Source organism: Entelurus aequoreus, linkage group LG21, assembly GCF_033978785.1.
Source record: "Entelurus aequoreus isolate RoL-2023_Sb linkage group LG21, RoL_Eaeq_v1.1, whole genome shotgun sequence".
NCBI lineage: Eukaryota > Metazoa > Chordata > Actinopteri > Syngnathiformes > Syngnathidae > Entelurus > Entelurus aequoreus.
In genome coordinates, this window is record NC_084751.1 from 8,051,262 (window position 1) to 8,075,566 (window position 24,305).

Sequence of the window (24,305 nt, forward strand, 5' to 3'; positions counted from 1 at the left end):
CGGCGCCTCTTCCAACGCACACACGGCCTCTCCCATCCAGTCTCTCCCTCCGTCTGCTCCTCCGTAAGTGGTTTTTACTTTTTAAAAATGTTTATTATTGTAGTAAAAAGGCTGGTAATGTTAAGAATTTTTGTGATTTCTGATCGTTTGTGAGGGCATCAAGGGGGCTTCAGTGTGTGTGCGCGCATATTGGCAAAGCCGTGACAGTTTTGAGAGAAAGTTGATCCATCACAAATCTTCACTAAAACATGGACTTTCATCGAGGCTGGAACCAATTATTCTTAATTATATCGTTTGTTATGGAGAAATTTGTTCGAAAATGGAGGTATGTTTCATAACGGGAGAAAGAAAAGACTGAATTAAGACCCCAGGTGGAAAGTGTGTGTGTTTGTAAAAAGAGTGTTGGTGTTTAAAAAAACAATGTTTCATAAATAAACATTTGTATAAACCAAACTGTCAGAATAATTGTATGTAAAACTTTCTGTTTCCATGAGCAAAAGGCTTATAAAACTCCACTTTGTATGATGGGAAGCGACATGAAGGTGTCGGTTTCTTTGATCTATTGTGATCCACAGGAAGATCTTGTCTTGACCAGAGATCTACAAAGCGGAGAGGAAGCAGGACCTGACGCAAGCTCCAGGCATCTTTTCTTTGAACTGTTTTGTGACCGAGGGCAACAGCGGTTCACGACCCCCTCTCCCCTTAGAAACAGCTGTTTCCATGTAATCAGGGAACGTCCAGATAAAAGAGGAGGCGTGCAACCCTTTCGTCAGAGCGTGGGGACGACGCTGTACAAGAGTACAGGTGTACGCGTCTCTCCTCATTGAGCTAAATTGAATGCTGTCTCTGTTTAATTCCTTGCTTCTTGTCTGTTTAATAAATGTCATCGGTGTTTCAAAACTTCCATGTCGGACGTACATTTTAATAAGGTAGACTTATTTAAGATAAAAAAAACTTATTTTTGCGATTAATCATGACAAAACGGAATTATTCACGATGAAAATGATGAATCACTTAAAAACATAAGATGTCAAATGCATGTAAAGCAGCTCCCACCTTCACCAGCAGCTTCATGAACTCTCGAAAGCTGCCCGCGCTCGGCCCCTCGCCGGCGCCGTCGAGGACGACCGCAAAAACACGTGCGACCAGACTCAGGTAGCAGCAGGTGTTGGTGTCTAACTTCTCCGGGTTCCACCACACGGCAGCTGGGGGAAAGACGGCCCGTCAGGTGAGGCTGCCGTGAGCCAATCAAAGCCTTGCTTACCTTTGAAGGCGTCGTCGTGACACCTGAGAGACGAGATGAAGTCCCGCAGCAGAGAAAGCAAAACGAGACGGTACTCGCCGTCTCGCCGCTGCGCACGGCTGCTCAGGTACAAGCTCAGTGCCTCGGTGAAAGACGCCGGGACCAAGGCAACAGGTGGGGCTTCCTGTTACGGACAGGAAGTGTCAGACAGACCCCAGCGGGACCGAGCGACTTGTTGCACCGAGTCTCACCTCGTCCTCGCGGTTCTTGACGAGTTCCAACAGCGGCGCCTCCAAATTGGCGTAGACCCTTTGTGCAGTCAGCAGGTGTTCAGTCTCGCCAAGCTGGTCCAGGCCCAGCAGGTGCATCCGCGTTATCACCAGGAAGAACGTGGACCCTCTTACACCAGAACCACACTGCCGCTCCCCCAACTGACCCAACTTCTGCAGCTGATGGAGAAACATGGAGCACAGTTAGTGTAGTGGAACCTCCATCTACCAACCCCTCTTGTGGGGAAATGTTCCTTTTACAAACTTTTAGACCGTGCCAAGTATGCCTCTGTGTGGAAATAATGTACGCTTTATTCTTTCATTCAGTGTGGCGCCGATCAGCAGAGCCCCTGTGTCACATCCTGTTTGCACAATCCATTTCTCAGGTGCCACCTCTCCGTCATTTATCAAGTTTTTTCTATTTTCATTACTCAATATTGGTCGAAAAAAGCCAACAAACAACAACAAACCTGGAAAGGAGGAGGGAATCGCTGTGGACTTAGACTTAGAGAGGAATCCCGGACTGATAAGACAGCTAGACCCTTTAATTTATCCCACAATGGGGAAATGACGTTGATGCAGTGCAGGTTTTTACATCCAGTAACAGAAGTGTAATAAATACTACATATTGCTCACTAATATGTATAGATAGAGGCAACACGGTGGCACAGGGGTTAGTGCATGTGGTTCAATCCCGGGCTCAGGATCTTTCTGTGTGGAGTTTGCATGTTCTCCCCGTGACTGCGTGGGTTCCCTCCGGGTCAGGCCTGGCCCTAACCAATCTGGCGCCCTAGGCAAGATTTTAGGTGGCGCCCCCCCCCCCACATCGGCAGTGAAGTGTATATACTCAGAAGAAACCAAATAGCTTTGTCTTTGACCTTTTTTTTTACTTAAAGAAAGCAAATTAACATATTATATGAGAATGTTATGTTATGACTATGCTCAAACTAAAAAACAGCATTCCCTCTCATGTGATATTGCTTAATTAACATTAATGATGTGCACTTTAACAACTAGGCTTACAACTATACCTAATATATAAAGGGGTGGAAAAGTGACTATTATCTGCAGGGCAAACATTAGCTAACCAGAAGGCAATAACAATGTAAACAAAAAACACCTGCTTAAAAGATCTAATACAAATGTCCCTGAGGAATGTAAGGTGGGAGTACTGTAATTACCTAACGTTACATTATTATTTTCCATAACAATTTAGCCCCCGCCACAATATTAACCCGACGTTAAAACAGAACTAGCTATTCATTGATTAGCAATTGCCGAATCATGTAACATTAGCTTAATGCTAAAAAGCCAGGTTACTATCACATTCTGTAACAGACAAATAATTTCATGTAGGCTAACGTTACCTCCCTGCTACCTCTGTCTTTTTCTCGTTTCTCCTCCTCTTCTTTTCAATTTTTTTGTTCCCTGGGCACCTGACAATTTTGGCCGTTTTGACATCTTGTGTTGATTTTTTTGATGTGGTAAGAGTCATGATACGGGAAGGGAGGGGGGGCGCACTGTGCGGGGGGGATGTTACGTTGTAACAAATAATATTTCTATTAAATAGGCTTTACTTTGCATTTTAATTAACGTGGGATTATTTTTTGTATTTAGAAATAATAGCACCCACTTTTCTTCATTTTTTTTTCTCCAACAATTGTGGCACTGGCGTGGCGCCCCCTGATGGACGGCGCCCTTAGCATTTGCCTATACGGCCTACGCCACGGGCCGGCCCTGCTCCGGGTACTCCGGCTTCCTCCCACCTCCAAAGACATGCACCTGGGGATAGGCCCCTCCCACCTCCAAAGACATGCACCTGGGGATAGGCCCCTCCCACCTCCAAAGACATGCACCCGGGGATAGGCTGATTGGCAACACTAAATGGTCCCTAGTGTGTGAATGTTGTCTGTCTATCTGTGTTGGCCCAGTGACTTGTCCAGGGTGTACCCTGCCTTCCACCCGAATGCAGCTGAGATAGGCTCCAGCACCCCCCGCCACCCCAAAAGGGACAAGCGGTAGAAAATGGATGGATGGATGTATGGATAGAAGATAAAATACACTTAACACGTTGTTGTTGTTGTCAAGGCTAGAGCCAATTGTTCATGTATATATTGTTCCTCACAGGGAACTATGCTTCACGATACAAACTTTTAGATTCATGAACCATGTTTCAGAAACAATTAAGTTGGAAAATCGTGGTTCCACTGTACTTTGCTATGTTTGTTGTTCGCATTTCACCCACAAATAAAATCAAACTCACAGCGTCTCGTTTGGAGAAGAGCTCCATGCTGGCCAGGTTCTTGTTCAGAGTTGAGACCAGTCGCTCGTTGGCCAAATCGGCGAAATTGTTTTTGGAGCTGCGCTTAACCACTTGACGCAGTTCTGTGCGGACAGGAGAAACATGTTCAAGCTCTCAGCATAAGCACTGCAACTTCCTCCTGTTACCTTTGGCCCAGCTCAGGGTGAGCGGGTGTTGGGCGAGGACTGAGCACTCGGCCACATGGCGTGCGAGGCGCACCTGGGCGGAGTCCAGACAGGAGGTGGTGACCACCAGGAAAGGCACGAGCCCCCAGCTGATCTTCTGCACCACCTCGTCGGCCCCCTTTCCCAGCGGGGATTCGGACAGTAAACGCACCGTTTCTGTTAAAACCGGCAGCCTGGTGGAGACGAGGCGGTCGCCGTGGTTACAGAGATTCAAGCGTGTAAATAAAGATAAACAAAAGTCTTCTGACCAGCTGTCGGCCTCAGGCTGATCGATTCTTTGCAGCAGAGACAATAAAGACGACACGGTGTCCTCAGAGTCCACAACATCCAGCACCGCCTAAAAACAACACTTCATATCAGAGCATTCAATCCATAGCAACTAGACTACTTGGTTTGTCTTAGAAGACCTTTGCCTCTCATCTGAGTAGACTTCATCAGTTCATGATCTTAGACTTAGATGGGTCAGATCTAGTCTTAGACTTAGATGGGTCAGATCTAGTCTTAGACTTCGATGGGTCAGATCTAGTCTTAGACTTCGATGGGTCAGATTTAGTCTTAGACTTTGATGGGTCAGATCTTGTCTTAGACTTCGATGGGTCAGATCTAGTCTTAGACTTCGATGGGTCAGATCTTGTCTTAGACTTCGATGGGTCAGATTTAGTCTTAGACTTCGATGGGTCAGATCTTGTCTTAGACTTCGATAGGTCAGATCTAGTCTTAGACTTCGATGGGTCAGATCTTGTCTTAGACTTCGATGGGTCAGATTTAGTCTTAGACTTTGATGGGTCCGATCTAGTCTTCGACTTCGATGGGTCCGATCTAGTCTTAGACATCGATGGGTCCGATCTAGTCTTAGACTTCGATGGGTCCGATCTAGTCTTAGACTTCGATGGGTCAGTTCTAGTCTTAGACTTCGATGGGTCAGTTCTAGTCTTAGACTTCGATGGGTCCGATCTAGTCTTAGACTTCGATGGGTCCGATCTAGTCTTAGACTTCGATGGGTCAGATCTAGTCTTAGACTTCGATGGGTCAGATCTAGTCTTAGACTTTGATGGGTCAGATCTAGTCTTAGAGACTTCGATGGGTCAGATCTTGTCTTAGACTTCGATGGGTCAGATCTAGTCTTAGACTTCGATGGGTCAGATCTAGTCTTAGACTTTGATGGGTCAGATCTAGTCTTAGAGACTTCGATGGGTCAGATCTTGTCTTAGACTTCGATGGGTCAGATCTTGTCTTAGAGACTTCGATGGGTCAGATCTAGTCTTAGAGACTTCGATGGGTCAGATGTAGTCTTAGAGACTTCGATTGGTCGGATCTTGTCTTAGACTTCGACGGGTCAGATCTAGTCTTCGACTTTGATGGGTCAAATCTAGTCTTCGACTTCGATGGGTCAAATCTTGTCTTCGACTTTGATGGGTCAAATCTAGTCTTCGACTTTGATGGGTCAGATCTAGTCTTCGACTTCGATGGGTCAGATCTAGTCTTAGACTTCGATGGGTCAGATCTAGTCTTAGACTTCGATGGGTCAGATCTAGTCTTCGACTTCGATGGGTCCGATGGGTCAGATCTAGTCTTCGACTTCGATGGGTCAAATCTAGTCTTAGACTTTGATGGGTCAAATCTAGTCTTCGACTTCGATGGGTCAAATCTAGTCTTCGACTTCGATGGGTCAAATCTAGTCTTCGACTTCGATGGGTCAGATCTAGTCTTCGACTTCGATGGGTCAGATCTAGTCTTTGACTTCGATGGGTCAGATCTAGTCTTAAGACTTCGATGGGTCAGATCTAGTCTTAAGACTCTGATGGGTCAGATCTACTCTTAGACTCTGATGGGTCAGATCTAGTCTAGCGGCTGGTGCCAATACCTCAGTAGTCTATGAGCAGGAACTGATGAAGCCTACTCGGATGACAAAGACCTGGATGAATGAGAACCTTCCTAGACAACACTTAATGTTATGATACTCAACTGTTTTATTGCTCGTTGAAGAAGATGACCCTTTAGATTTGGGCTGGGCGATAAAATGATATCAATATGTATTGCAATAGACACCTAATTGGTATCAAAGTTTGATCAAATTTAGACAGATGTCCTGAAACTACAGCAATATTTGCATGCTGTGTGTTGGACTGACTTCATTCTTTAAGAACCAATTATTCATGCCTAGTTGTATTGCTGGGAAGCAGGACCTGTTCTTGAGGAGTGCTAATAAAAACATGGGAGACCTGGCTGACCTCTAAGGTTTGGACAGCCGCAGTGACCACTTCCAGCACGTCATCCTTCAAGCGCTCCAAGATGGCGTCTTTCAGAAAGTCTTGGTCCAAACTCTGCGGTTGAGGAGAGGAAACAGTCAGCTGTGGCCCGACACAGAACGGAACCGGTCTTCAGGAGTGAAGCAGAAGATGGCGTACCTGCCCGGAGACGACGACGCCCTTCAGGTGCTGGAGCGCTGAGACTCGGAGCGAAGGCTGCGGGTGATTCAAGCTGAGCAGCAGCGACGTGTCCGAGTCCCCCACAATCTGCTCCCCGGACCCCACAAATACTTTAGTCCCAACTTGGAAAGCGTGCCTAACCGAGGCGACTCACTGCACCTGGAATTTGCCGCTGCTCATGGACAGAGAGAGGAAGTGATGGAAGAGGCGCTTCTGCTCTGAGCTGCTGAGGTCGGTCACGTGACCCGAGAGCACGCCGTCTAAAGCCAAGCAGTACCTGGGGGCAGTCGGAGCACACGCTGCTTAACACCTTTGCCAGCGGTGAGAGAGGGCAGCAAAACTCACTTGGACTCAAACAGTCGGACGAGCGGCTGAAGACGCTGGTTGAGGGCGGAGACGTCTTCCTCGCTGAGCTCCGTCTGACTCATGTAATCATCCAGAAGCAAACTGGAGCAACATACATAGAAACATTACAATTTATTGTCACTATTGAATTCTCGCTTAAATGTTCAACATTTTGAAAATGAACTGGACCGGACTGTTCTCTGCCCACCAATCAACACACGTATAGTTAGGGATGATGCTCGAAAACCGGTTCTCCCAATCGTTCGATAAGAAAAGAACCCATTCCATGGATTCGAATCCCTTTTTGAGAACCGGTTCCCGTTATCGAAGCCAATACAGTGTTTCCCATACATTCATTTATTTGTGGCGGCCCGCCACGAAAGAATTACGTCCGCCACAAATAAATAAAAAAATGTTTTGTCCTGTCCAGCTTCTCAGGCAAATCATATAGTAGATGTAGATGCCCATATAGGCTGTTCAGATTTACTTTACAAAAGAGAAGTGTAGGATACTTCTCTTGTTGCCTTATTTGTATTTGACCACTACTGTTTTCTGTTTACTTGTTACTGACTGTGGCAGGACACCTCTGCCTCTGTTTCACTTTATGTTGCTGGTAAATAATGTGGTTGTAGTAGTAGGCTAAAGTTAAATTATTTAGTATGCACTAATTAAAGGGGCAGAGCTTTAAAGGCCTACTGAAAGCCACTACTAGCGACCACGCAGTCTGATAGTTTATATATCAATGATGAAATCTTAACATTGCAACACATGCCAATACGGCCGGGTTAACTTATAAAGTGACATTTTAAAATTCCCGGGAAATATCCGGTATGATGACGTATGCGCGTGACGAAGTCCGAGTAACGGAAGTTATGGTACCCCGTAGAATCCTATACAAAAAGCTCTGTTTTCATTTCATAATTCCACAGTATTCTGAACATCTTTTGCAATTAGTTTAATGACCAATGAAGGCTGCAAAGAAGACAGTTGTAGGTGGGATCGGTGTATTAGCAGCGGACTACAGCAACACAACCAGGAGGACTTTGTTGGAGCGCTAGCCGCGCTAGCCGCGCTAGCCGCCGACTTCACCTTGACTTCCTACGTCTCCGGGGCGCCAAACGCATCGGGTGAAGTCCTTCGTCCTTCTGCCGATCGCTGGAACGCAGGTGGGCACGGGTGTTGATGAGCAAATGAGGGCTGGCTGGCGTAGGTGGAGAGCTAATGTTTTTAGCATAGCTCTGTGCGGTCCGGTTGCTAAGTTAGCTTCAATGGCGTCGTTAGCACAGCATTGTTAACCATCGCCAGCCTGGAAAGCATTAACCGTGTATTTACATGTCCACGGTTTAATAGTATTGTTGATTTTCTATCTATCCTTCCAGTCAGGGGTTTATTTCTTTTGTTTCTATATGCAGTTAAAGCACGATGCTATCACGTTAGCTCGTAGCTAAAGCATTTCGCTGATGTATTGTCGTGGAGATAAAAGGCACTGAATGTCCATTTCGCGTTCTCGACTCTCATTTTCAAGAGGATATAGTATCCCAGGTGGTTTAAAATACAAATCTGTGATCTACAATAGAAAAAGGAGAGAGTGTGGAATCCAATGAGCCAGCTTGTACCTAAGTTACGGTCAGAGCGAAAAAAGATACGTCCATCACTGTCTCTCAAGTCCTTCACTGTAACGTTCCTCATCTACGAATCTTTCATCCCCGCTCAAATTAATGGGGTAATCGTCACTTTCTCGGTCCGAATCTCTCTCGCTCCATTGTAAACAACGGGGAATTGTGAGGAATACTAGCTCCTGTGACGTCACGCTACTTCCGCTACAGGCAAGGCTTTTTTTTATCAGCGAGCAAAAGTTGCGAACTTTATCGTTGATTTTCTCTACTAAATCCTTTCAGCAAAAATATGGCAATATCGTGAAATGATCAAGTATGACACATAGAATGGATCTGCTATTCCCATTTAAATAAATAAAATAATTTAAGAGACATTTTAGCTTTTATATTTTATAAGATACATTTTTTGTAAGAACCACAATTAATAAATATATTTCAGTGAATAACTTATTGTTCAAATCTGTATATAAATATGTACATAAAGTGTTGTAATTATATTGTAAAATGGATGGACGTTTAAAACAAAACTGTTATTATTAATTAGTAAGTATACATTTTTTTAGCTTTTTTAGAGAAAATCACATCATTGTAGGAAATTATGCAAATTACTCGATGATGTTATGGTGACCACGCCCATAGCCACGCCCCCACCGCCACAAGCATCTTGCCAGTTTATGGGAAACACTGCAATATAGTAAAGAAAAATGTTTGGTTCCCTGGGAATGAATCCTGTGTGACAGGAAATGTCCTGTGGGACGTCACAGGAAATGACGTAGCTCAGTCATTAGGCGGCAGATACAGAAGCAGCAACAACAATGGACCGGAAAAAAAACGCTCCAAGGCATGGCTTCACTTCACTAAGAAATACGAGGAGGAAACGGCTATCTGCAATTATTGCCAGGCTTTGCTTTCCTGTAAGGGGAGCAGTACAACAAACATGTTCAGGCCGTACATAACCTGACGGTCAGAGAAAGGTGTCGTGGAGAAGCAGCGACAGAGATGACGAAGCACGCCCCTCTTCCTCTGCTTCAACCTGCAGTCCCAGTGATAGTGCCGGTGAGTGTTGCCGGTTCATTTCCATATCTGCTCACTTGTAGCCTTTAAGCTAAAATAACGTTACCTCTTATGTCAACCAGGACTGCATTAATGTTAGCTAGACTAACGTTACCTAAGCATAGTCAGTGGCTAACGGTAACGTTAACTGACTGCTGCAACGCATCGGACATTTTCTAGCATGCTCTATCCACATGCCCTTTAGTTATCCAAACCGACGCGCGCCAAGAAACTGAACAAATCTTTGGTTTTGGTAACTTTAGGAACTAAAAAAGAGAGCACAAAGCAAAACATGCTAATTGGCGCATGAGGAAGGAGTTTACCGAGCAAGACGTTTGTCCAGGCCTTTGGTCAGGGGGACAGACTCCACCAGCGACTCCAACACACCCGCGACGTCCGTCTCATCTGCAGCACAAACACTCGAAACTGTCAAGACTCTTTTGCTTCCGGTCAAAAGGCAGCGGTTCTCACCTGAGCTGCTGAACACGGCGTGGACCAGGTGAGGCAGCAGGTAGCGCAGAAGAGGACTGACGTCGTGGGTGTTCGCCATGATCTGCAGGGTGGACGCCAGCGTCGGCATGGAGCACACACTGCCGCAGAATCTTCAGCGCACACACACACACACACACACGCATACATACACGTACACGGTGAACGGCGGGGCGACGCTTTCACACGCTCAGGTGTGTTGCTGGACGTCAGCCTACCTGGACCCGGCCGCGCCCTCCTTCTGGCTCTGGAGCAGCACGACGAGGCAGCCCAGCCCCTCTTTGGCCAGCACAGGTTCTTTGAGCAGAGACTTGCTGACGTGCACGGCCAGCGTGTCGACGAGACCGGCCTCCATCACCACCTTCACCGCCATCTGACACACCACCATGTAGGTGGCCGCCTTGTAGTCCGCCAGCCTCGACTTCAGCCCCTTTGGGGAGGACAGGTCACTTCGTTAGGCACACGATCTGGCAACATCGGTCAGTGAGAGGGCACTACAGAATTTTGACTCTGATTGCAGTACCATTTCTGGCCACATTCCTACATATGGCTCCTTTAAAACCTCTAAAGCAGGGGTCACCAACGCGGTGCCCGCGGGCACCAGGTAGCCCGTAAGGACCAGATGAGTCGCCCGCCGGCCTGTTCTAAAAATAGCTCAAATAGCAGCACTTACCAGTGAGCTGCCTCTATTTTTTAAATTGTATTTATTTACTAGCAAGCTGGTCTCGCTTTGCCCGACATTTTTAATTCTAAGAGAGACAAAACTCAAATAGAATTTGAAAATCCAAGAAAATATTTTAAAGACTTGGTCCTCACTTGTTTAAATAAATAAATTAATTTCTTTACTTTGCTTCTTATAACTTTCAGAAAGACAATTTTAGAGAAAAAATACAACCCTAAAAATGATTTTAGGATTTTTAAACACATATACCTTTTTACCTTTTAAATTCCTTCCTCTTCTTTCCTGACAATTTAAATAAATGTTCAAGTAAATTTATTGTTTTTATTGTAAAGAATAAGAAATATATTATAATTTAATTCTTCATTTTAGCTTCTGTTTTTTTGACGAAGAATATTTGTGAAATATTTCTTCAAACTTATTATGATTAAAATTTAAAAAATGTATTCTGGCAAATCTAGAAAATCTGTAGAATCAAATTTAAATCTTATTTCAAGGTCTTTTGAATTTAAAAAAAAAATTTTGTTCTGGAAGAAATAATGATTTGTCTTTGTTAGAAATATAGCTTGGTCCAATTTGTTATATATTCTAACAAAGTGCAGATTGGATTTTAACCTATTTAAAACATGTCATCCAAATTCTAAAATTAATCTTAATCAGGAAAAATTACTAATAATGTTCCATAAATTATTTTTTTAATTTTTTCAAAAAGGTTCGAATTAGCTAGTTTTTCCCTTCTTTTTTTCGGTTGAATTTTGAATTTTAAAGAGTCGAAATTGAAGATAAACTATGTTTCAAAATTTAATTGTCATTTTTTTCGTGTTTTCTTCTCTTTTAAACCGTTCAATTAAGTGTAAATATCATTCATTATTAATAATAACATAGAGTTAAAGGTAAATTGAGCAAATTGGCTATTTCTGGCAATTTATTGAAGTGTGTATCAAACTGGTAGCCCTTCGCATTAATCACTACCCAAGAAGTAGCTCTTGCTTTCAAAAAGGTTGGTGACCCCTGCTTTAGAGTTTAAAAGATTAAAAAAATACTTGCATCCTGGCCAATTATGCAAGTTTGCCACCAGCAGCTTAATAGGTTATTACAGACAACCATAAAAATAAACATAATAATCAAACAAAAAAAAATCAGGTACCTTCTGCACGTATGGCAACAATTTGGAAACAATGGCGTCGGACACTTTGTCAACGGCGTCCAGAGCGGCGACGATGGTGGAGGCGTAGAAGGAGAAGACCACTCGGAGCTGGGCGAAGCTTTTGGAATGTCCCGTGTAAGCCTTTGAAGACCAAAAAGGTGTGACGACAGAATCACGTGACCAATGTCCTCTCTGAATCCCATTGGCTGTGAGGCCGGGCTCACCTTAATGGAGGCGGTGACCATGGTGCAGATGAAGTCCATGAAGCTCAGGTCCGAGTAGCAGTGGGTGATCAGTGTGCCTTTGGCCAGCTTCACACCTGGTTTCTAAACAACACAAAGGGAGACTCGTAAATCTTCAGGAGCGGGAGGACATTCGAGAAAGGATTTAACGCTTATCGGCACCGATATTTGGCATTTTGACTCATGTTGTGTATATCAGGCGTGTGATTTGAACTTAATGAAAAAGACTGAAAATAAGCTCCTGCTTTTTCAGCAAAAATGTGCACAAAAAAGCACCATTAAGGTGATAAAATAATTGAAAAAGGATCAACACATAAATACATTCACCTAAATGAATGACTGTGTGTGTTTTAGTCACTATGTTATTTAGTCACTACAGCAGGGGTCACCAACGCGGTGCCCACGGGCACCAGGTAGCCCGTAAGGACCAGGGGCCGTACTTATCAAGCTTCTTAGAATTACTCCTAAGAAGTCTGCTAAGAGTTGACTTAAGAGTAAATAAATTATTCGCTGAAAGCTGCACTTAAAAGTTAGTTATCAAGCGTCTTACTCACACTTTCAGCGAAGTGTAGGACTGAATCTTAAGTGTCACACTCAGAGCTGAATTACGACATTACTACGTGCCGTAAACGCAATTTTAGGTGACGTCATTTCTGTGTCCATAGAAATGACCAATCACGGAAGGGAATCCGTTGTCTAAGAATAAAGAAATATCTTGGAAATATTGAAGTGGACAATGGGAGTGTATATTTTGACAATAAACTACAAAATAATACAAAACAAACTAGTCCCCGCCGGCACTCACGCTACCGCTCCCTCTCTTCTCTCGCCCACACACTCACTGACGTCACTCACCTCACGGCCACACACATACGCTACTGTCATAACATTTTCTTTCCAATTCATTAATTAGGCAACTAATTTGAAACTGGTGTGGGTGGCTCTATATATACTAGCCCACTGCAGACACATGCAGAAATCAACAAGGAATCAAAAAGTATTAAATCTGTGACAAAAATAATATCCGCTCTGTCTAAACGATACCGTTTGATCAGCTGCTCGTCATCAAAAAAAAAAAAACATTGTTCCGTTACCCGAACGTTCGCGCACGTCTCTCTCGCCTCAGTGCCATCCCCTGCTGGCAACTCCTAACCACTTGAAGGTCTCTTAAATATCGTGGAGAGTAGGAGTGATTCTTAGACTTAAGAACGTTGATAAAAAGCTTTTATTCTTAAGTTTGAGAGTAGGACTAAATTTCACAAATTCTCAGGACTTAAGTGTAAAATGACACTCTAAGAAGCTTGATAAGTACGGCCCCAGATGAGTAGCCCGCCGGCCTGTTCTAAAAATAGCTCAAATAGCAGCACTTACCAGTGAGCTGCATCTATTTTTTAAATTGTATTTATTTACTAGCAAGCTGGTCTCGCTTTGCCCGACATTTTTAATTCTAAGAGAGACAAAACTCAAATAGAATTTGAAAATCCAAGAAAATATTTTAAAGACTTGGTCTTCACTTGTTTAAATAAATTCATGAATTTGTTTTACTTTGCTTCTTATAACTTTCAGAAAGACAATTTTAGAGAAAAAATACAACCTTAAAAATGATTTTAGGATTTTTAAACACATATACCTTTTTACCTTTTAAATTCCTTCCTTTTCTTTCCTGACAATTTAAATCAATGTTCAAGTATTTCTTTTTCTTTTTTATTGTAAAGAATAATAGATACATTTTAATTTAATTCTTCATTTTAGCTTATTTTTTCGACAAAAAATATTTGTGAAATATTTCTTCAAACTTATTATGATTAAAATTCAAAAAAAATATTCTGGCAAATCTAGAAAATCTGTACAATCAAATTTAAATCTCATTTCAAAGTCTTTTGAATTTATTTTAAAATATTTGTTCTGGAAAATCTAGAAGAAATAATGATCTGTCTTTGTTAGAAATATAGCTTGGTCCAATTTGTTATATATTCTAACAAAGTGTAGATTGGATTTTAACCTATTTAAAACATGTCATCAAAATTCTAAAATTAATTTTAATCAGGAAAAATTACTAATGATGTTCCATAATTTCTTTTTTTAAGTTTTTCTCTTCTTTTTTTCGGTTGAATTTTAAAGAGTCGAAATTGAAGATAAACTATGTTTCAAAATTTAATTGTCATTTTTTTTCGTGTTTTCTCCTCTTTTAAACCGTTCAATTAAGTGTAAATATCATTAATTATTAATAATAACATAGAGTTAAAGGTAAATTGAGCAAATTGGCTATTTCTGGCAATTTATTGAAGTGTGTATCAAACTGGTAGCCCTTCGCATTAATCACTACCCAAGAAGTAGCTCTTGCTTTCAAAAAGGTTGGTGACCCCTGCTATACAGTAATTGTGTTCACATCCACAGGAACCACATGGGTTAGCCCAGTGTTTTTCAAACTTTTTTGAACCAAAGCACATTTTTTTAATAAAGAAAACACGGAGGCACACCACCAGCAGAAAAGGTTCAAAAATGAAACTCCACCAGGTTGTCGTGCCTTATTTTGAGTTTGTTGTTGTTTCCTGTGTGTAGTGCTTTAGTTCCCGTCTTGCGCTGTTATTTTGGTGACCCTTCCTTCCTGTTTTGTTGTTTGTTTTCCTGTAGCAGCTTCCCGCCTTCCTTTGAGTGCTATTGCCTGACCTGCTTTGTGTTAGCAATCAAGACTATTTAAGTTGTGCGTACGCTATCCTTCTTTGCGGGGACATTGTTGATTGTCATGTCATGCACGGATGTACTTTGTGGACGCTGTCAGCGCTCCACACGCTGTAAGTCTTTGCTGTCGTCCAGCATTCTGTTTTTGTTTACTTTGTTGCAAGAAAAGTGTTTTTGATGATAAATTAAACACATCAAACATTATGTCACAAGTGGTCCCACCTTTTCGAAAAAATAATGTTCAAAAACAATTTAAAGCCTTGTCCAGATGTTTACTGACATATAATGTTCATGTTTATGTAACTTTTACTGCAAATTAATAATGACTAAAACAGAGGTGTCAAAGTGGTTTTCACTGAGGGCCACATGGCAGTTATGTTTGGCCCCAGAGGGCCGCTTCTAACAGTCAATACTATTATAACACCATTTTTGTATGCATTTTATTAGTAGATTTTTTTTAAACTAAAATGTATAAAAAATATAGTAAGTTTCAATAATTTCACCTCAAAATGTAGTGTATGTTACTGTAAATGTAAAAAGAGTACTGCTGTTTTTATGGTTAAAAAAAGGTAGTTCAGTTGCCAGAATTTTACTTTAAAATGTACATTTGTTTTTTATTGTAAATTTTAAAAAATATGCAATTTTACAGTAACATTTTGCCACTTGAGCTGCCTGTTTGTGTTTTCAACAACAGGTGTAGATTTTTCAGTGTATTACTGTAAATGCCAAAACGACACCACAGTTTATTACAGTAAAAAAAAGTATTGTTTTTTTAATGCATTTTATTAGTAGATTTTTTTTAAACTAAAATGTATAAAAAATATAGTAAGTTGCAATAATTTTACCTCAAAATGTAGTGTATATTAATGTAAATGTAAAACGAGTACTGCTGTTTTTATGGTTAAAAATAATGCAGCTCAGTTGCCAGAATTTTACTGTAAAATTTACATTTGTTTTTTTACTGTAAAAAAATGTAAATACAATTTTACAGTAAAATTTTGGCACTTGAGCTGCCTGTTTGTGTTTTCAACAACAGGTGTAGATTTTTCAGTGTATTACTGTAAATGCCAAAAACGACACCACAGTTTATTACAGTAAAAAAAAGTATTGGTTTTTTTTAATGCATTTTATTAGTAGATTTTTTTTAAACTAAAATGTATAAAAAATATAGTAAGTTGCAATAATTTCACCTCAAAATGTAGTGTATATTACTGTAAATGTAAAAAGAGTACTGCTGTTTTTATGGTTAAAAATAATGCAGCTCAGTTGCCAGAATTTTACTGTAAATTTTACATTTGTTTTTTTATTGTAAAAAAATTTAAATACAATTTTACAGTAAAATTTTGGCACTTGAGCTCCCTGTTTGTGTTTTCAACAACAGGTGTAGATTTTTCAGTGTATTACTGTAAATGCCAAAAACGACACCACAGTTTATTACAGTAAAAAAAAGTATTGTTTTTTTTTAATGCATTTTAATAGTAGATTTTTTTAAAACTAAAATGTATAAAAAATATAGTAAGTTGCAATAATTTCACCTCAAAATGTAGTGTATATTACTGTAAATGTAAAAAGAGTACTGCTGTTTTTATGGTTAAAAAAACGCATTTCAGTTGCCAGAATTTTACTGTAAATTTTACATTTGTTTTTTTACTGTAAAAAAAATTAAAATGCAATTTTACAGTAAAATTTTGGCACTTAAGCTGCCTGTTTGTGTTTTCAACAACAGGTGTAGATTTTTCAGTGTATTACTGTAAATGCCAAAACGACACCACAGTTTATTACAGTAAAAAAAAGTATTGTTTTGTTTAATACATTTTATTAGTAGATTTTTTTTAAACTAAAATGTATAAAAAAATATAGTAAGTTGCAATAATTTCACCTCAAAATGTAGTGTATATTACTGTAAATGTAAAAATAGTACTGCTGTTTTTATGGTTAAAAAAAATCAGCTCAGTTGCCAGAATTTTACTGTAAATTTTCCCTTTTTTTTTTTTACTGTAAAAAAAATTAAAATGCAATTTTACAGTAAAATTTTGGCACTTGAGCTCCCTGTTTGTGTTTTCAACAACAGGTGTAGATTTTTCAGTGTATTACTGTAAATGCCAAAACGACACCACAGTTTATTACAGTAAAAAAAAGTACGTTTTTTTTTAAGTGCATTTTATTAGTAGATTTTTTAAAAACTAAGATGTATAAAAAATATAGTAAGTTGCAAAAATTTCACCTCAAAATGTAGTGTATATTACTGTAAATGTAAAAAGAGTACTGCTGTTTTTATGGTTAAAAAAAATCAGCTCAGTTGCCAGAATTTTACTGTAAAACTTACATTTGCTTTTTATTGTAAATAAAAACAATTTTCCGCACTTGAGCTGCCTGTTTGTGTTTTCAACAACAACTGTAGATTTTCAGTGTATTACTGTAAATGCCAAAACGGCACCACAGTTTTTTACAGTAAAAAAAAGTATTGTTTTTTTATATGCATTTTATTAGTAGATTTTTTTAAAACTAAAATGTATAAAAAATATAGTAAGTTGCAATAATTTCACCTCAAAATGTAGTGTATATTACTGTAAATGTAAAAAGAGTACTGCTGTTTTTTTGGTTTAAAAAAAAGGCAGCTCAGTTGCCAGAATTTTACTGTAAATTTTACATTTGTTTTTTTACTGTAAAAAAAATTAAAATGCAATTTTACAGTAAAATTTTGGCACTTGAGCTCCCTGTTTGTGTTTAACAACAGGTGTAGATTTTTCAGTTTATTACTGTAAATGCCAAAACGACACCACAGTTTTTTTACAGTAAAAAAAAGTATTGTTTTTTTATATGCATTTTATTAGTATATTCTTTTTAAACTAAAATGTATAAAAAATATAGTAAGTTGCAATAATTTCACCTCAAAATGTAGTGTATGTTACTGTAAATGTAAAAAGAGTACTGCTGTTTTTATGGTTTAAAAAAATGCAGCTCAGTTGCCAGAATTTTACTGTAAATTTTACAGTTGTTTTTTTACTGTAAAAAAAATTAAAATACAATTTTACAGTAAAATTTTGGCACTTGAGCTGCCTGTTTGTGTTTTCAACAACAAGTGTAGATTTTTCAGTGTATTACTGTAAATGCCAAAACGGCACCACAGTTTTTTACAGTAAAAAAAAGTATTGTTTTTTTATATGCATTTTATTAGTAGATTTTTTAAAAACTAAAATGTATAAAAAATATAGTAAGTTGCAATAATTTCACCTCAAAATGTAGTGTATATTACTGTAAATGTAAAAAGAGTACTGCTGTTTTTTTGGTTTAAAAAAAAGGCAGCTCAGTTGCCAGAATTTTACTGTAAATTTTACATTTGTTTTTTTACTGTAAAAAAAATTAAAATGCAATTTTACAGTAAAATTTTGGCACTTGAGCTCCCTATTTGTGTTTAACAACAGGTGTAGATTTTTCAGTTTATTACTGTAAATGCCAAAACGACACCACAGTTTTTTACAGTAAAAAAAAAGTATTGTTTTTTTATATGCATTTTATTAGTAGATTTTTTTTAAACTAAAATGTATAAAAAATATAGTAAGTTGCAATAATTTCACCTCAAAATGTAGTGTATGTTACTGTAAATGTAAAAAGAGTACTGCTGTTTTTATGGTTTAAAAAAATGCAGCTCAGTTGCCAGAATTTTACTGTAAATGTTACAGTTGTTTTTTTACTGTAAAAAAAATTAAAATACAATTTTACAGTAAAATTTTGGCACTTGAGCTGCCTGTTTGTGTTTTCAACAACAGGTGTAGATTTTTCAGTGTATTACTGTAAATGCCAAAAACGGCACCACAGTTTATTACAGTAAAAAAAAGTACTGTTTTTTTTAAGTGCATTTTATTAGTAGATTTTTTTTCAACTAAGATGTATAAAAAATATAGTAAATTGCAATAATCTCACCTCAAAATGTAGTGTATATTACCGTAAATGTAAAAAGAGTACTGCTGTTTTTATGGTTAAAAAAAATCAGCTCAGTTGCCAGAATTTTACTGTAAAACTTACATTTGCTTTTTATTGTAAATAAAAACAATTTTACGCACTTGAGCTGCCTGTTTGTGTTTTCAACAACAGGTGTAGATTTTTCAGTGCATTACTGTAAATGCCAAAACGACACCACAGTTTATTACAGTAAAAAAAAAAGTATTGGTTTTTTTTATATGCATTTTATTAGTAGATTTTTTTTTAAACTAAAATGTATAAAAAATAAAGTAAGTTGCAATAATTTCACCTCAAAATGTAGTGTATATTACTGTAAAAAAAAGAATACTGCTGTTTTTATGGGAAAAAAAGGTAGCTCAGTTGCCAGAATTTTATTGTAAATTTTACATTTGTTTTTTTACTGTAAAAAAAATTAAAATGCAATTTTACAGTAAAATTTTGGCACTTGAGCTGCCTGTTTGTGTTTTCAACAACAACTGTAGATTTTTCAGTGTTTTACTGTAAATGCCAAAACGACACCACAGTTTATTACAGTAAAAAAAAGTATTGTTTTTTTTAATGCATTTTATTAGTAGATTTTTTAAAAACTAAGATGTATAAAAAATATAGTAAGTTGCAATAATTTCACCTCAAAATGTAGTGTATATTACTGTAAATGTAAAAAGAGTACTGCTGTTTTTTTGGTTTAAAAAAAAGGCAGCTCAGTTGCCAGAATTTTACTGTAAATTTTACATTTGTTTTTTTACTGTAAAAAAAATTAAAATGCAATTTTACAGTAAAATTTTGGCACTTGAGCTCCCTGTTTGTGTTTAACAACAGGTGTAGATTTTTCAGTTTATTACTGTAAATGCCAAAACGACACCACAGTTTTTTACAGTAAAAAAAAGTATTGTTTTTTTATATGCATTTTATTAGTAGATTTTTTTTAAACTAAAATGTATAAAAAATATAGTAAGTTGCAATAATTTCACCTCAAAATGTAGTGTATGTTACTGTAAATGTAAAAAGAGTACTGCTGTTTTTATGGTTTAAAAAAATGCAGCTCAGTTGCCAGAATTTTACTGTAAATTTTACAGTTGTTTTTTTACTGTAAAAAAAATTAAAATACAATTTTACAGTAAAATTTTGGCACTTGAGCTGCCTGTTTGTGTTTTCAACAACAGGTGTAGATTTTTCAGTGTATTACTGTAAATGCCAAAAACGGCACCACAGTTTATTACAGTAAAAAAAAGTACTGTTTTTTTTAAGTGCATTTTATTAGTAGATTTTTTTTCAACTAAGATGTATAAAAAATATAGTAAATTGCAATAATCTCACCTCAAAATGTAGTGTATATTACCGTAAATGTAAAAAGAGTACTGCTGTTTTTATGGTTAAAAAAAATCAGCTCAGTTGCCAGAATTTTACTGTAAAACTTACATTTGCTTTTTATTGTAAATAAAAACAATTTTACGCACTTGAGCTGCCTGTTTGTGTTTTCAACAACAGGTGTAGATTTTTCAGTGCATTACTGTAAATGCCAAAACGACACCACAGTTTATTACAGTAAAAAAAAAGTATTGTTTTTTTTATATGCATTTTATTAGTAGATTTTTTTTTCAACTAAAATGTATAAAAAATAAAGTAAGTTGCAATAATTTCACCTCAAAATGTAGTGTATATTACTGTAAAAAAAAGAATACTGCTGTTTTTATGGGAAAAAAAGGTAGCTCAGTTGCCAGAATTTTATTGTAAATTTTACATTTGTTTTTTTACTGTAAAAAAAATTAAAATGCAATTTTACAGTCAAATTTTGGCACTTGAGCTGCCTGTTTGTGTTTTCAACAACAACTGTAGATTTTTCAGTGTTTTACTGTAAATGCCAAAACGACACCACAGTTTATTACAGTAAAAAAAAGTATTGTTTTTTTTAATGCATTTTATTAGTAGATTTTTAAAAAACTAAGATGTATAAAAAATATAGTAAGTTGCAATAATTTCACCTCAAAATGTAGTGTATATTACTGTAAATGTAAAAAGAGTACTGCTGTTTTTATGGTAAAAAAAAAGCAGCCCAGTTGCCATAATTTTACTGTAAAATTTACATTTGCTTTTTATTGTAAATAAAAACAATTTTCAGCACTTGAGCTGCCTGTTTGTGTTTTCAACAACAGGTGTAGATTTTTCAGTGTATTACTGTTAATGCCAAAACGACACCACAGTTTATTACAGTAAAAAAAAGTATTGTTTTGTTTAATACATTTTATTAGTAGATTTTTTTTAAACTAAAATGTATAAAAAAATATAGTAAGTTGCAATAATTTCACCTCAAAATGTAGTGTATATTACTGTAAATGTAAAAATAGTACTGCTGTTTTTATGGTTAAAAAAAATCAGCTCAGTTGCCAGAATTTTACTGTAAATTTTCCCTTTTTTTTTTTTACTGTAAAAAAAATTAAAATGCAATTTTACAGTAAAATTTTTGGCACTTGAGCTCCCTGTTTGTGTTTTCAACAACAACTGTAGATTTTTCAGTGTATTACTGTAAATGCCAAAACGACACCACAGTTTATTACAGTAAAAAAAAGTACGTTTTTTTTTAAGTGCATTTTATTAGTAGATTTTTTAAAAACTAAGATGTATAAAAAATATAGTAAGTTGCAAAAATTTCACCTCAAAATGTAGTGTATATTACTGTAAATGTAAAAAGAGTACTGCTGTTTTTATGGTTAAAAAAAATCAGCTCAGTTGCCAGAATTTTACTGTAAAACTTACATTTGCTTTTTATTGTAAATAAAAACAATTTTCCGCACTTGAGCTGCCTGTTTGTGTTTTCAACAACAACTGTAGATTTTTCAGTGTATTACTGTAAATGCCAAAACGGCACCACAGTTTTTTACAGTAAAAAAAAGTATTGTTTTTTTATATGCATTTTATTAGTAGATTTTTTAAAAACTAAAATGTATAAAAAATATAGTAAGTTGCAATAATTTCACCTCAAAATGTAGTGTATATTACTGTAAATGTAAAAAGAGTACTGCTGTTTTTTTGGTTTAAAAAAAAGGCAGCTCAGTTGCCAGAATTTTACTGTAAATTTTACATTTGTTTTTTTACTGTAAAAAAAATTAAAATGCAATTTTACAGTAAAATTTTGGCACTTGAGCTCCCTGTTTGTGTTTAACAACAGGTGTAGATTTTTCAGTTTATTACTGTAAATGCCAAAACGACACCACAGTTTTTTACAGTAAAAAAAAGTATTGTTTTTTTATATGCATTTTATTAGTATATTCTTTTTAAACTAAAATGTATAAAAAATATAGTAAGTTGCAATAATTTCACCTCAAAATGTAGTGTATGTTACTGTAAATGTAAAAAGAGTACTGCTGTTTTTATGGTTTAAAAAAATGCAGCTCAGTTGCCAGAATTTTACTGTAAATTTTACAGTTGTTTTTTTACTGTAAAAAAAATTAAAATACAATTTTACAGTAAAATTTTGGCACTTGAGCTGCATGTTTGTGTTTTCAACAACAGGTGTAGATTTTTCAGTGTATTACTGTAAATGCCAAAACGGCACCACAGTTTTTTACAGTAAAAAAAAGTATTGTTTTTTTATATGCATTTTATTAGTAGATTTTTTAAAAACTAAAATGTATAAAAAATATAGTAAGTTGCAATAATTTCACCTCAAAATGTAGTGTATATTACTGTAAATGTAAAAAGAGTACTGCTGTTTTTTTGGTTTAAAAAAAAGGCAGCTCAGTTGCCAGAATTTTACTGTAAATTTTACATTTGTTTTTTTACTGTAAAAAAAATTAAAATGCAATTTTACAGTAAAATTTTGGCACTTGAGCTCCCTGTTTGTGTTTAACAACAGGTGTAGATTTTTCAGTTTATTACTGTAAATGCCAAAACGACACCACAGTTTTTTACAGTAAAAAAAAAGTATTGTTTTTTTATATGCATTTTATTAGTAGATTTTTTTAAAACTAAAATGTATAAAAAATATAGTAAGTTGCAATAATTTCACCTCAAAATGTAGTGTATGTTACTGTAAATGTAAAAAGAGTACTGCTGTTTTTATGGTTTAAAAAAATGCAGCTCAGTTGCCAGAATTTTACTGTAAATGTTAGTTGTTTTTTTACTGTAAAAAAAATTAAAATACAATTTTACAGTAAAATTTTGGCACTTGAGCTGCCTGTTTGTGTTTTCAACAACAGGTGTAGATTTTTCAGTGTATTACTGTAAATGCCAAAAACGGCACCACAGTTTATTACAGTAAAAAAAAGTACTGTTTTTTTTAAGTGCATTTTATTAGTAGATTTTTTTTCAACTAAGATGTATAAAAAATATAGTAAATTGCAATAATCTCACCTCAAAATGTAGTGTATATTACCGTAAATGTAAAAAGAGTACTGCTGTTTTTATGGTTAAAAAAAATCAGCTCAGTTGCCAGAATTTTACTGTAAAACTTACATTTGCTTTTTATTGTAAATAAAAACAATTTTACGCACTTGAGCTGCCTGTTTGTGTTTTCAACAACATGTGTAGATTTTTCAGTGCATTACTGTAAATGCCAAAATGACACCACAGTTTATTACAGTAAAAAAAAAAGTATTGTTTTTTTTTATATGCATTTTATTAGTAGATTTTTTTTTAAACTAAAATGTATAAAAAATAAAGTAAGTTGCAATAATTTCACCTCAAAATGTAGTGTATATTACTGTAAAAAAAAGAATACTGCTGTTTTTATGGGAAAAAAAGGTAGCTCAGTTGCCAGAATTTTATTGTAAATTTTACATTTGTTTTTTTACTGTAAAAAAAATTAAAATGCAATTTTACAGTAAAATTTTGGCACTTGAGCTGCCTGTTTGTGTTTTCAACAACAACTGTAGATTTTTCAGTGTTTTACTGTAAATGCCAAAACGACACCACAGTTTATTACAGTAAAAAAAAGTATTGTTTTTTTTAATGCATTTTATTAGTAGATTTTTTTAAAACTAAGATGTATAAAAAATATAGTAAGTTGCAATAATTTCACCTCAAAATGTAGTGTATGTTACTGTAAATGTAAAAAGAGTACTGCTGTTTTTATGGTTTAAAAAAATGCAGCTCAGTTGCCAGAATTTTACTGTAAATTTTACATTTGTTTTTTTACTGTAAAAAAAATTAAAATGCAATTTTACAGTAAAATTTTGGCACTTGAGCTCCCTGTTTGTGTTTAACAACAGGTGTAGATTTTTCAGTTTATTACTGTAAATGCCAAAACGACACCACAGTTTTTTACAGTAAAAAAAAGTATTGTTTTTTTATATGCATTTTATTAGTAGATTTTTTTAAAACTAAAATGTATAAAAAATATAGTAAGTTGCAATAATTTCACCTCAAAATGTAGTGTATGTTACTGTAAATGTAAAAAGAGTACTGCTGTTTTTATGGTTTAAAAAAATGCAGCTCAGTTGCCAGAATTTTACTGTAAATTTTACAGTTGTTTTTTTACTGTAAAAAAAATTAAAATACAATTTTACAGTAAAATTTTGGCACTTGAGCTGCCTGTTTGTGTTTTCAACAACAGGTGTAGATTTTTCAGTGTATTACTGTAAATGCCAAAAACGGCACCACAGTTTATTACAGTAAAAAAAAGTACTGTTTTTTTTAAGTGCATTTTATTAGTAGATTTTTTTT

The 24,305-nt window shown here is 36.3% G+C and overlaps 1 protein-coding gene across 4 annotated transcripts in view; it reads right to left on the minus strand.

Annotated features, from left to right (window-relative positions):
* Positions 1-24,305, minus strand: part of heatr1 (HEAT repeat containing 1) — an 85,368-nt gene that overhangs the window by 50,925 nt on the left and 10,138 nt on the right. For all 4 annotated transcript variants that reach the window (XM_062030717.1, XM_062030719.1, XM_062030720.1 and 1 more), the window contains exons 5-19: positions 11,982-12,083; positions 11,758-11,898; positions 10,150-10,361; positions 9,914-10,044; positions 9,766-9,847; positions 6,774-6,875; positions 6,588-6,705; positions 6,408-6,515; positions 6,231-6,323; positions 4,248-4,336; positions 3,961-4,172; positions 3,776-3,897; positions 1,495-1,692; positions 1,265-1,427; positions 1,057-1,205 (exon numbers count right to left, since the gene is read on the minus strand). In XM_062030717.1, coding sequence (XP_061886701.1) covers positions 1,057-1,205; positions 1,265-1,427; positions 1,495-1,692; positions 3,776-3,897; positions 3,961-4,172; positions 4,248-4,336; positions 6,231-6,323; positions 6,408-6,515; positions 6,588-6,705; positions 6,774-6,875; positions 9,766-9,847; positions 9,914-10,044; positions 10,150-10,361; positions 11,758-11,898; positions 11,982-12,083 — 2,022 coding nt within the window. The remainder of the gene's footprint in view (positions 1-1,056; positions 1,206-1,264; positions 1,428-1,494; positions 1,693-3,775; positions 3,898-3,960; positions 4,173-4,247; positions 4,337-6,230; positions 6,324-6,407; positions 6,516-6,587; positions 6,706-6,773; positions 6,876-9,765; positions 9,848-9,913; positions 10,045-10,149; positions 10,362-11,757; positions 11,899-11,981; positions 12,084-24,305) is intronic.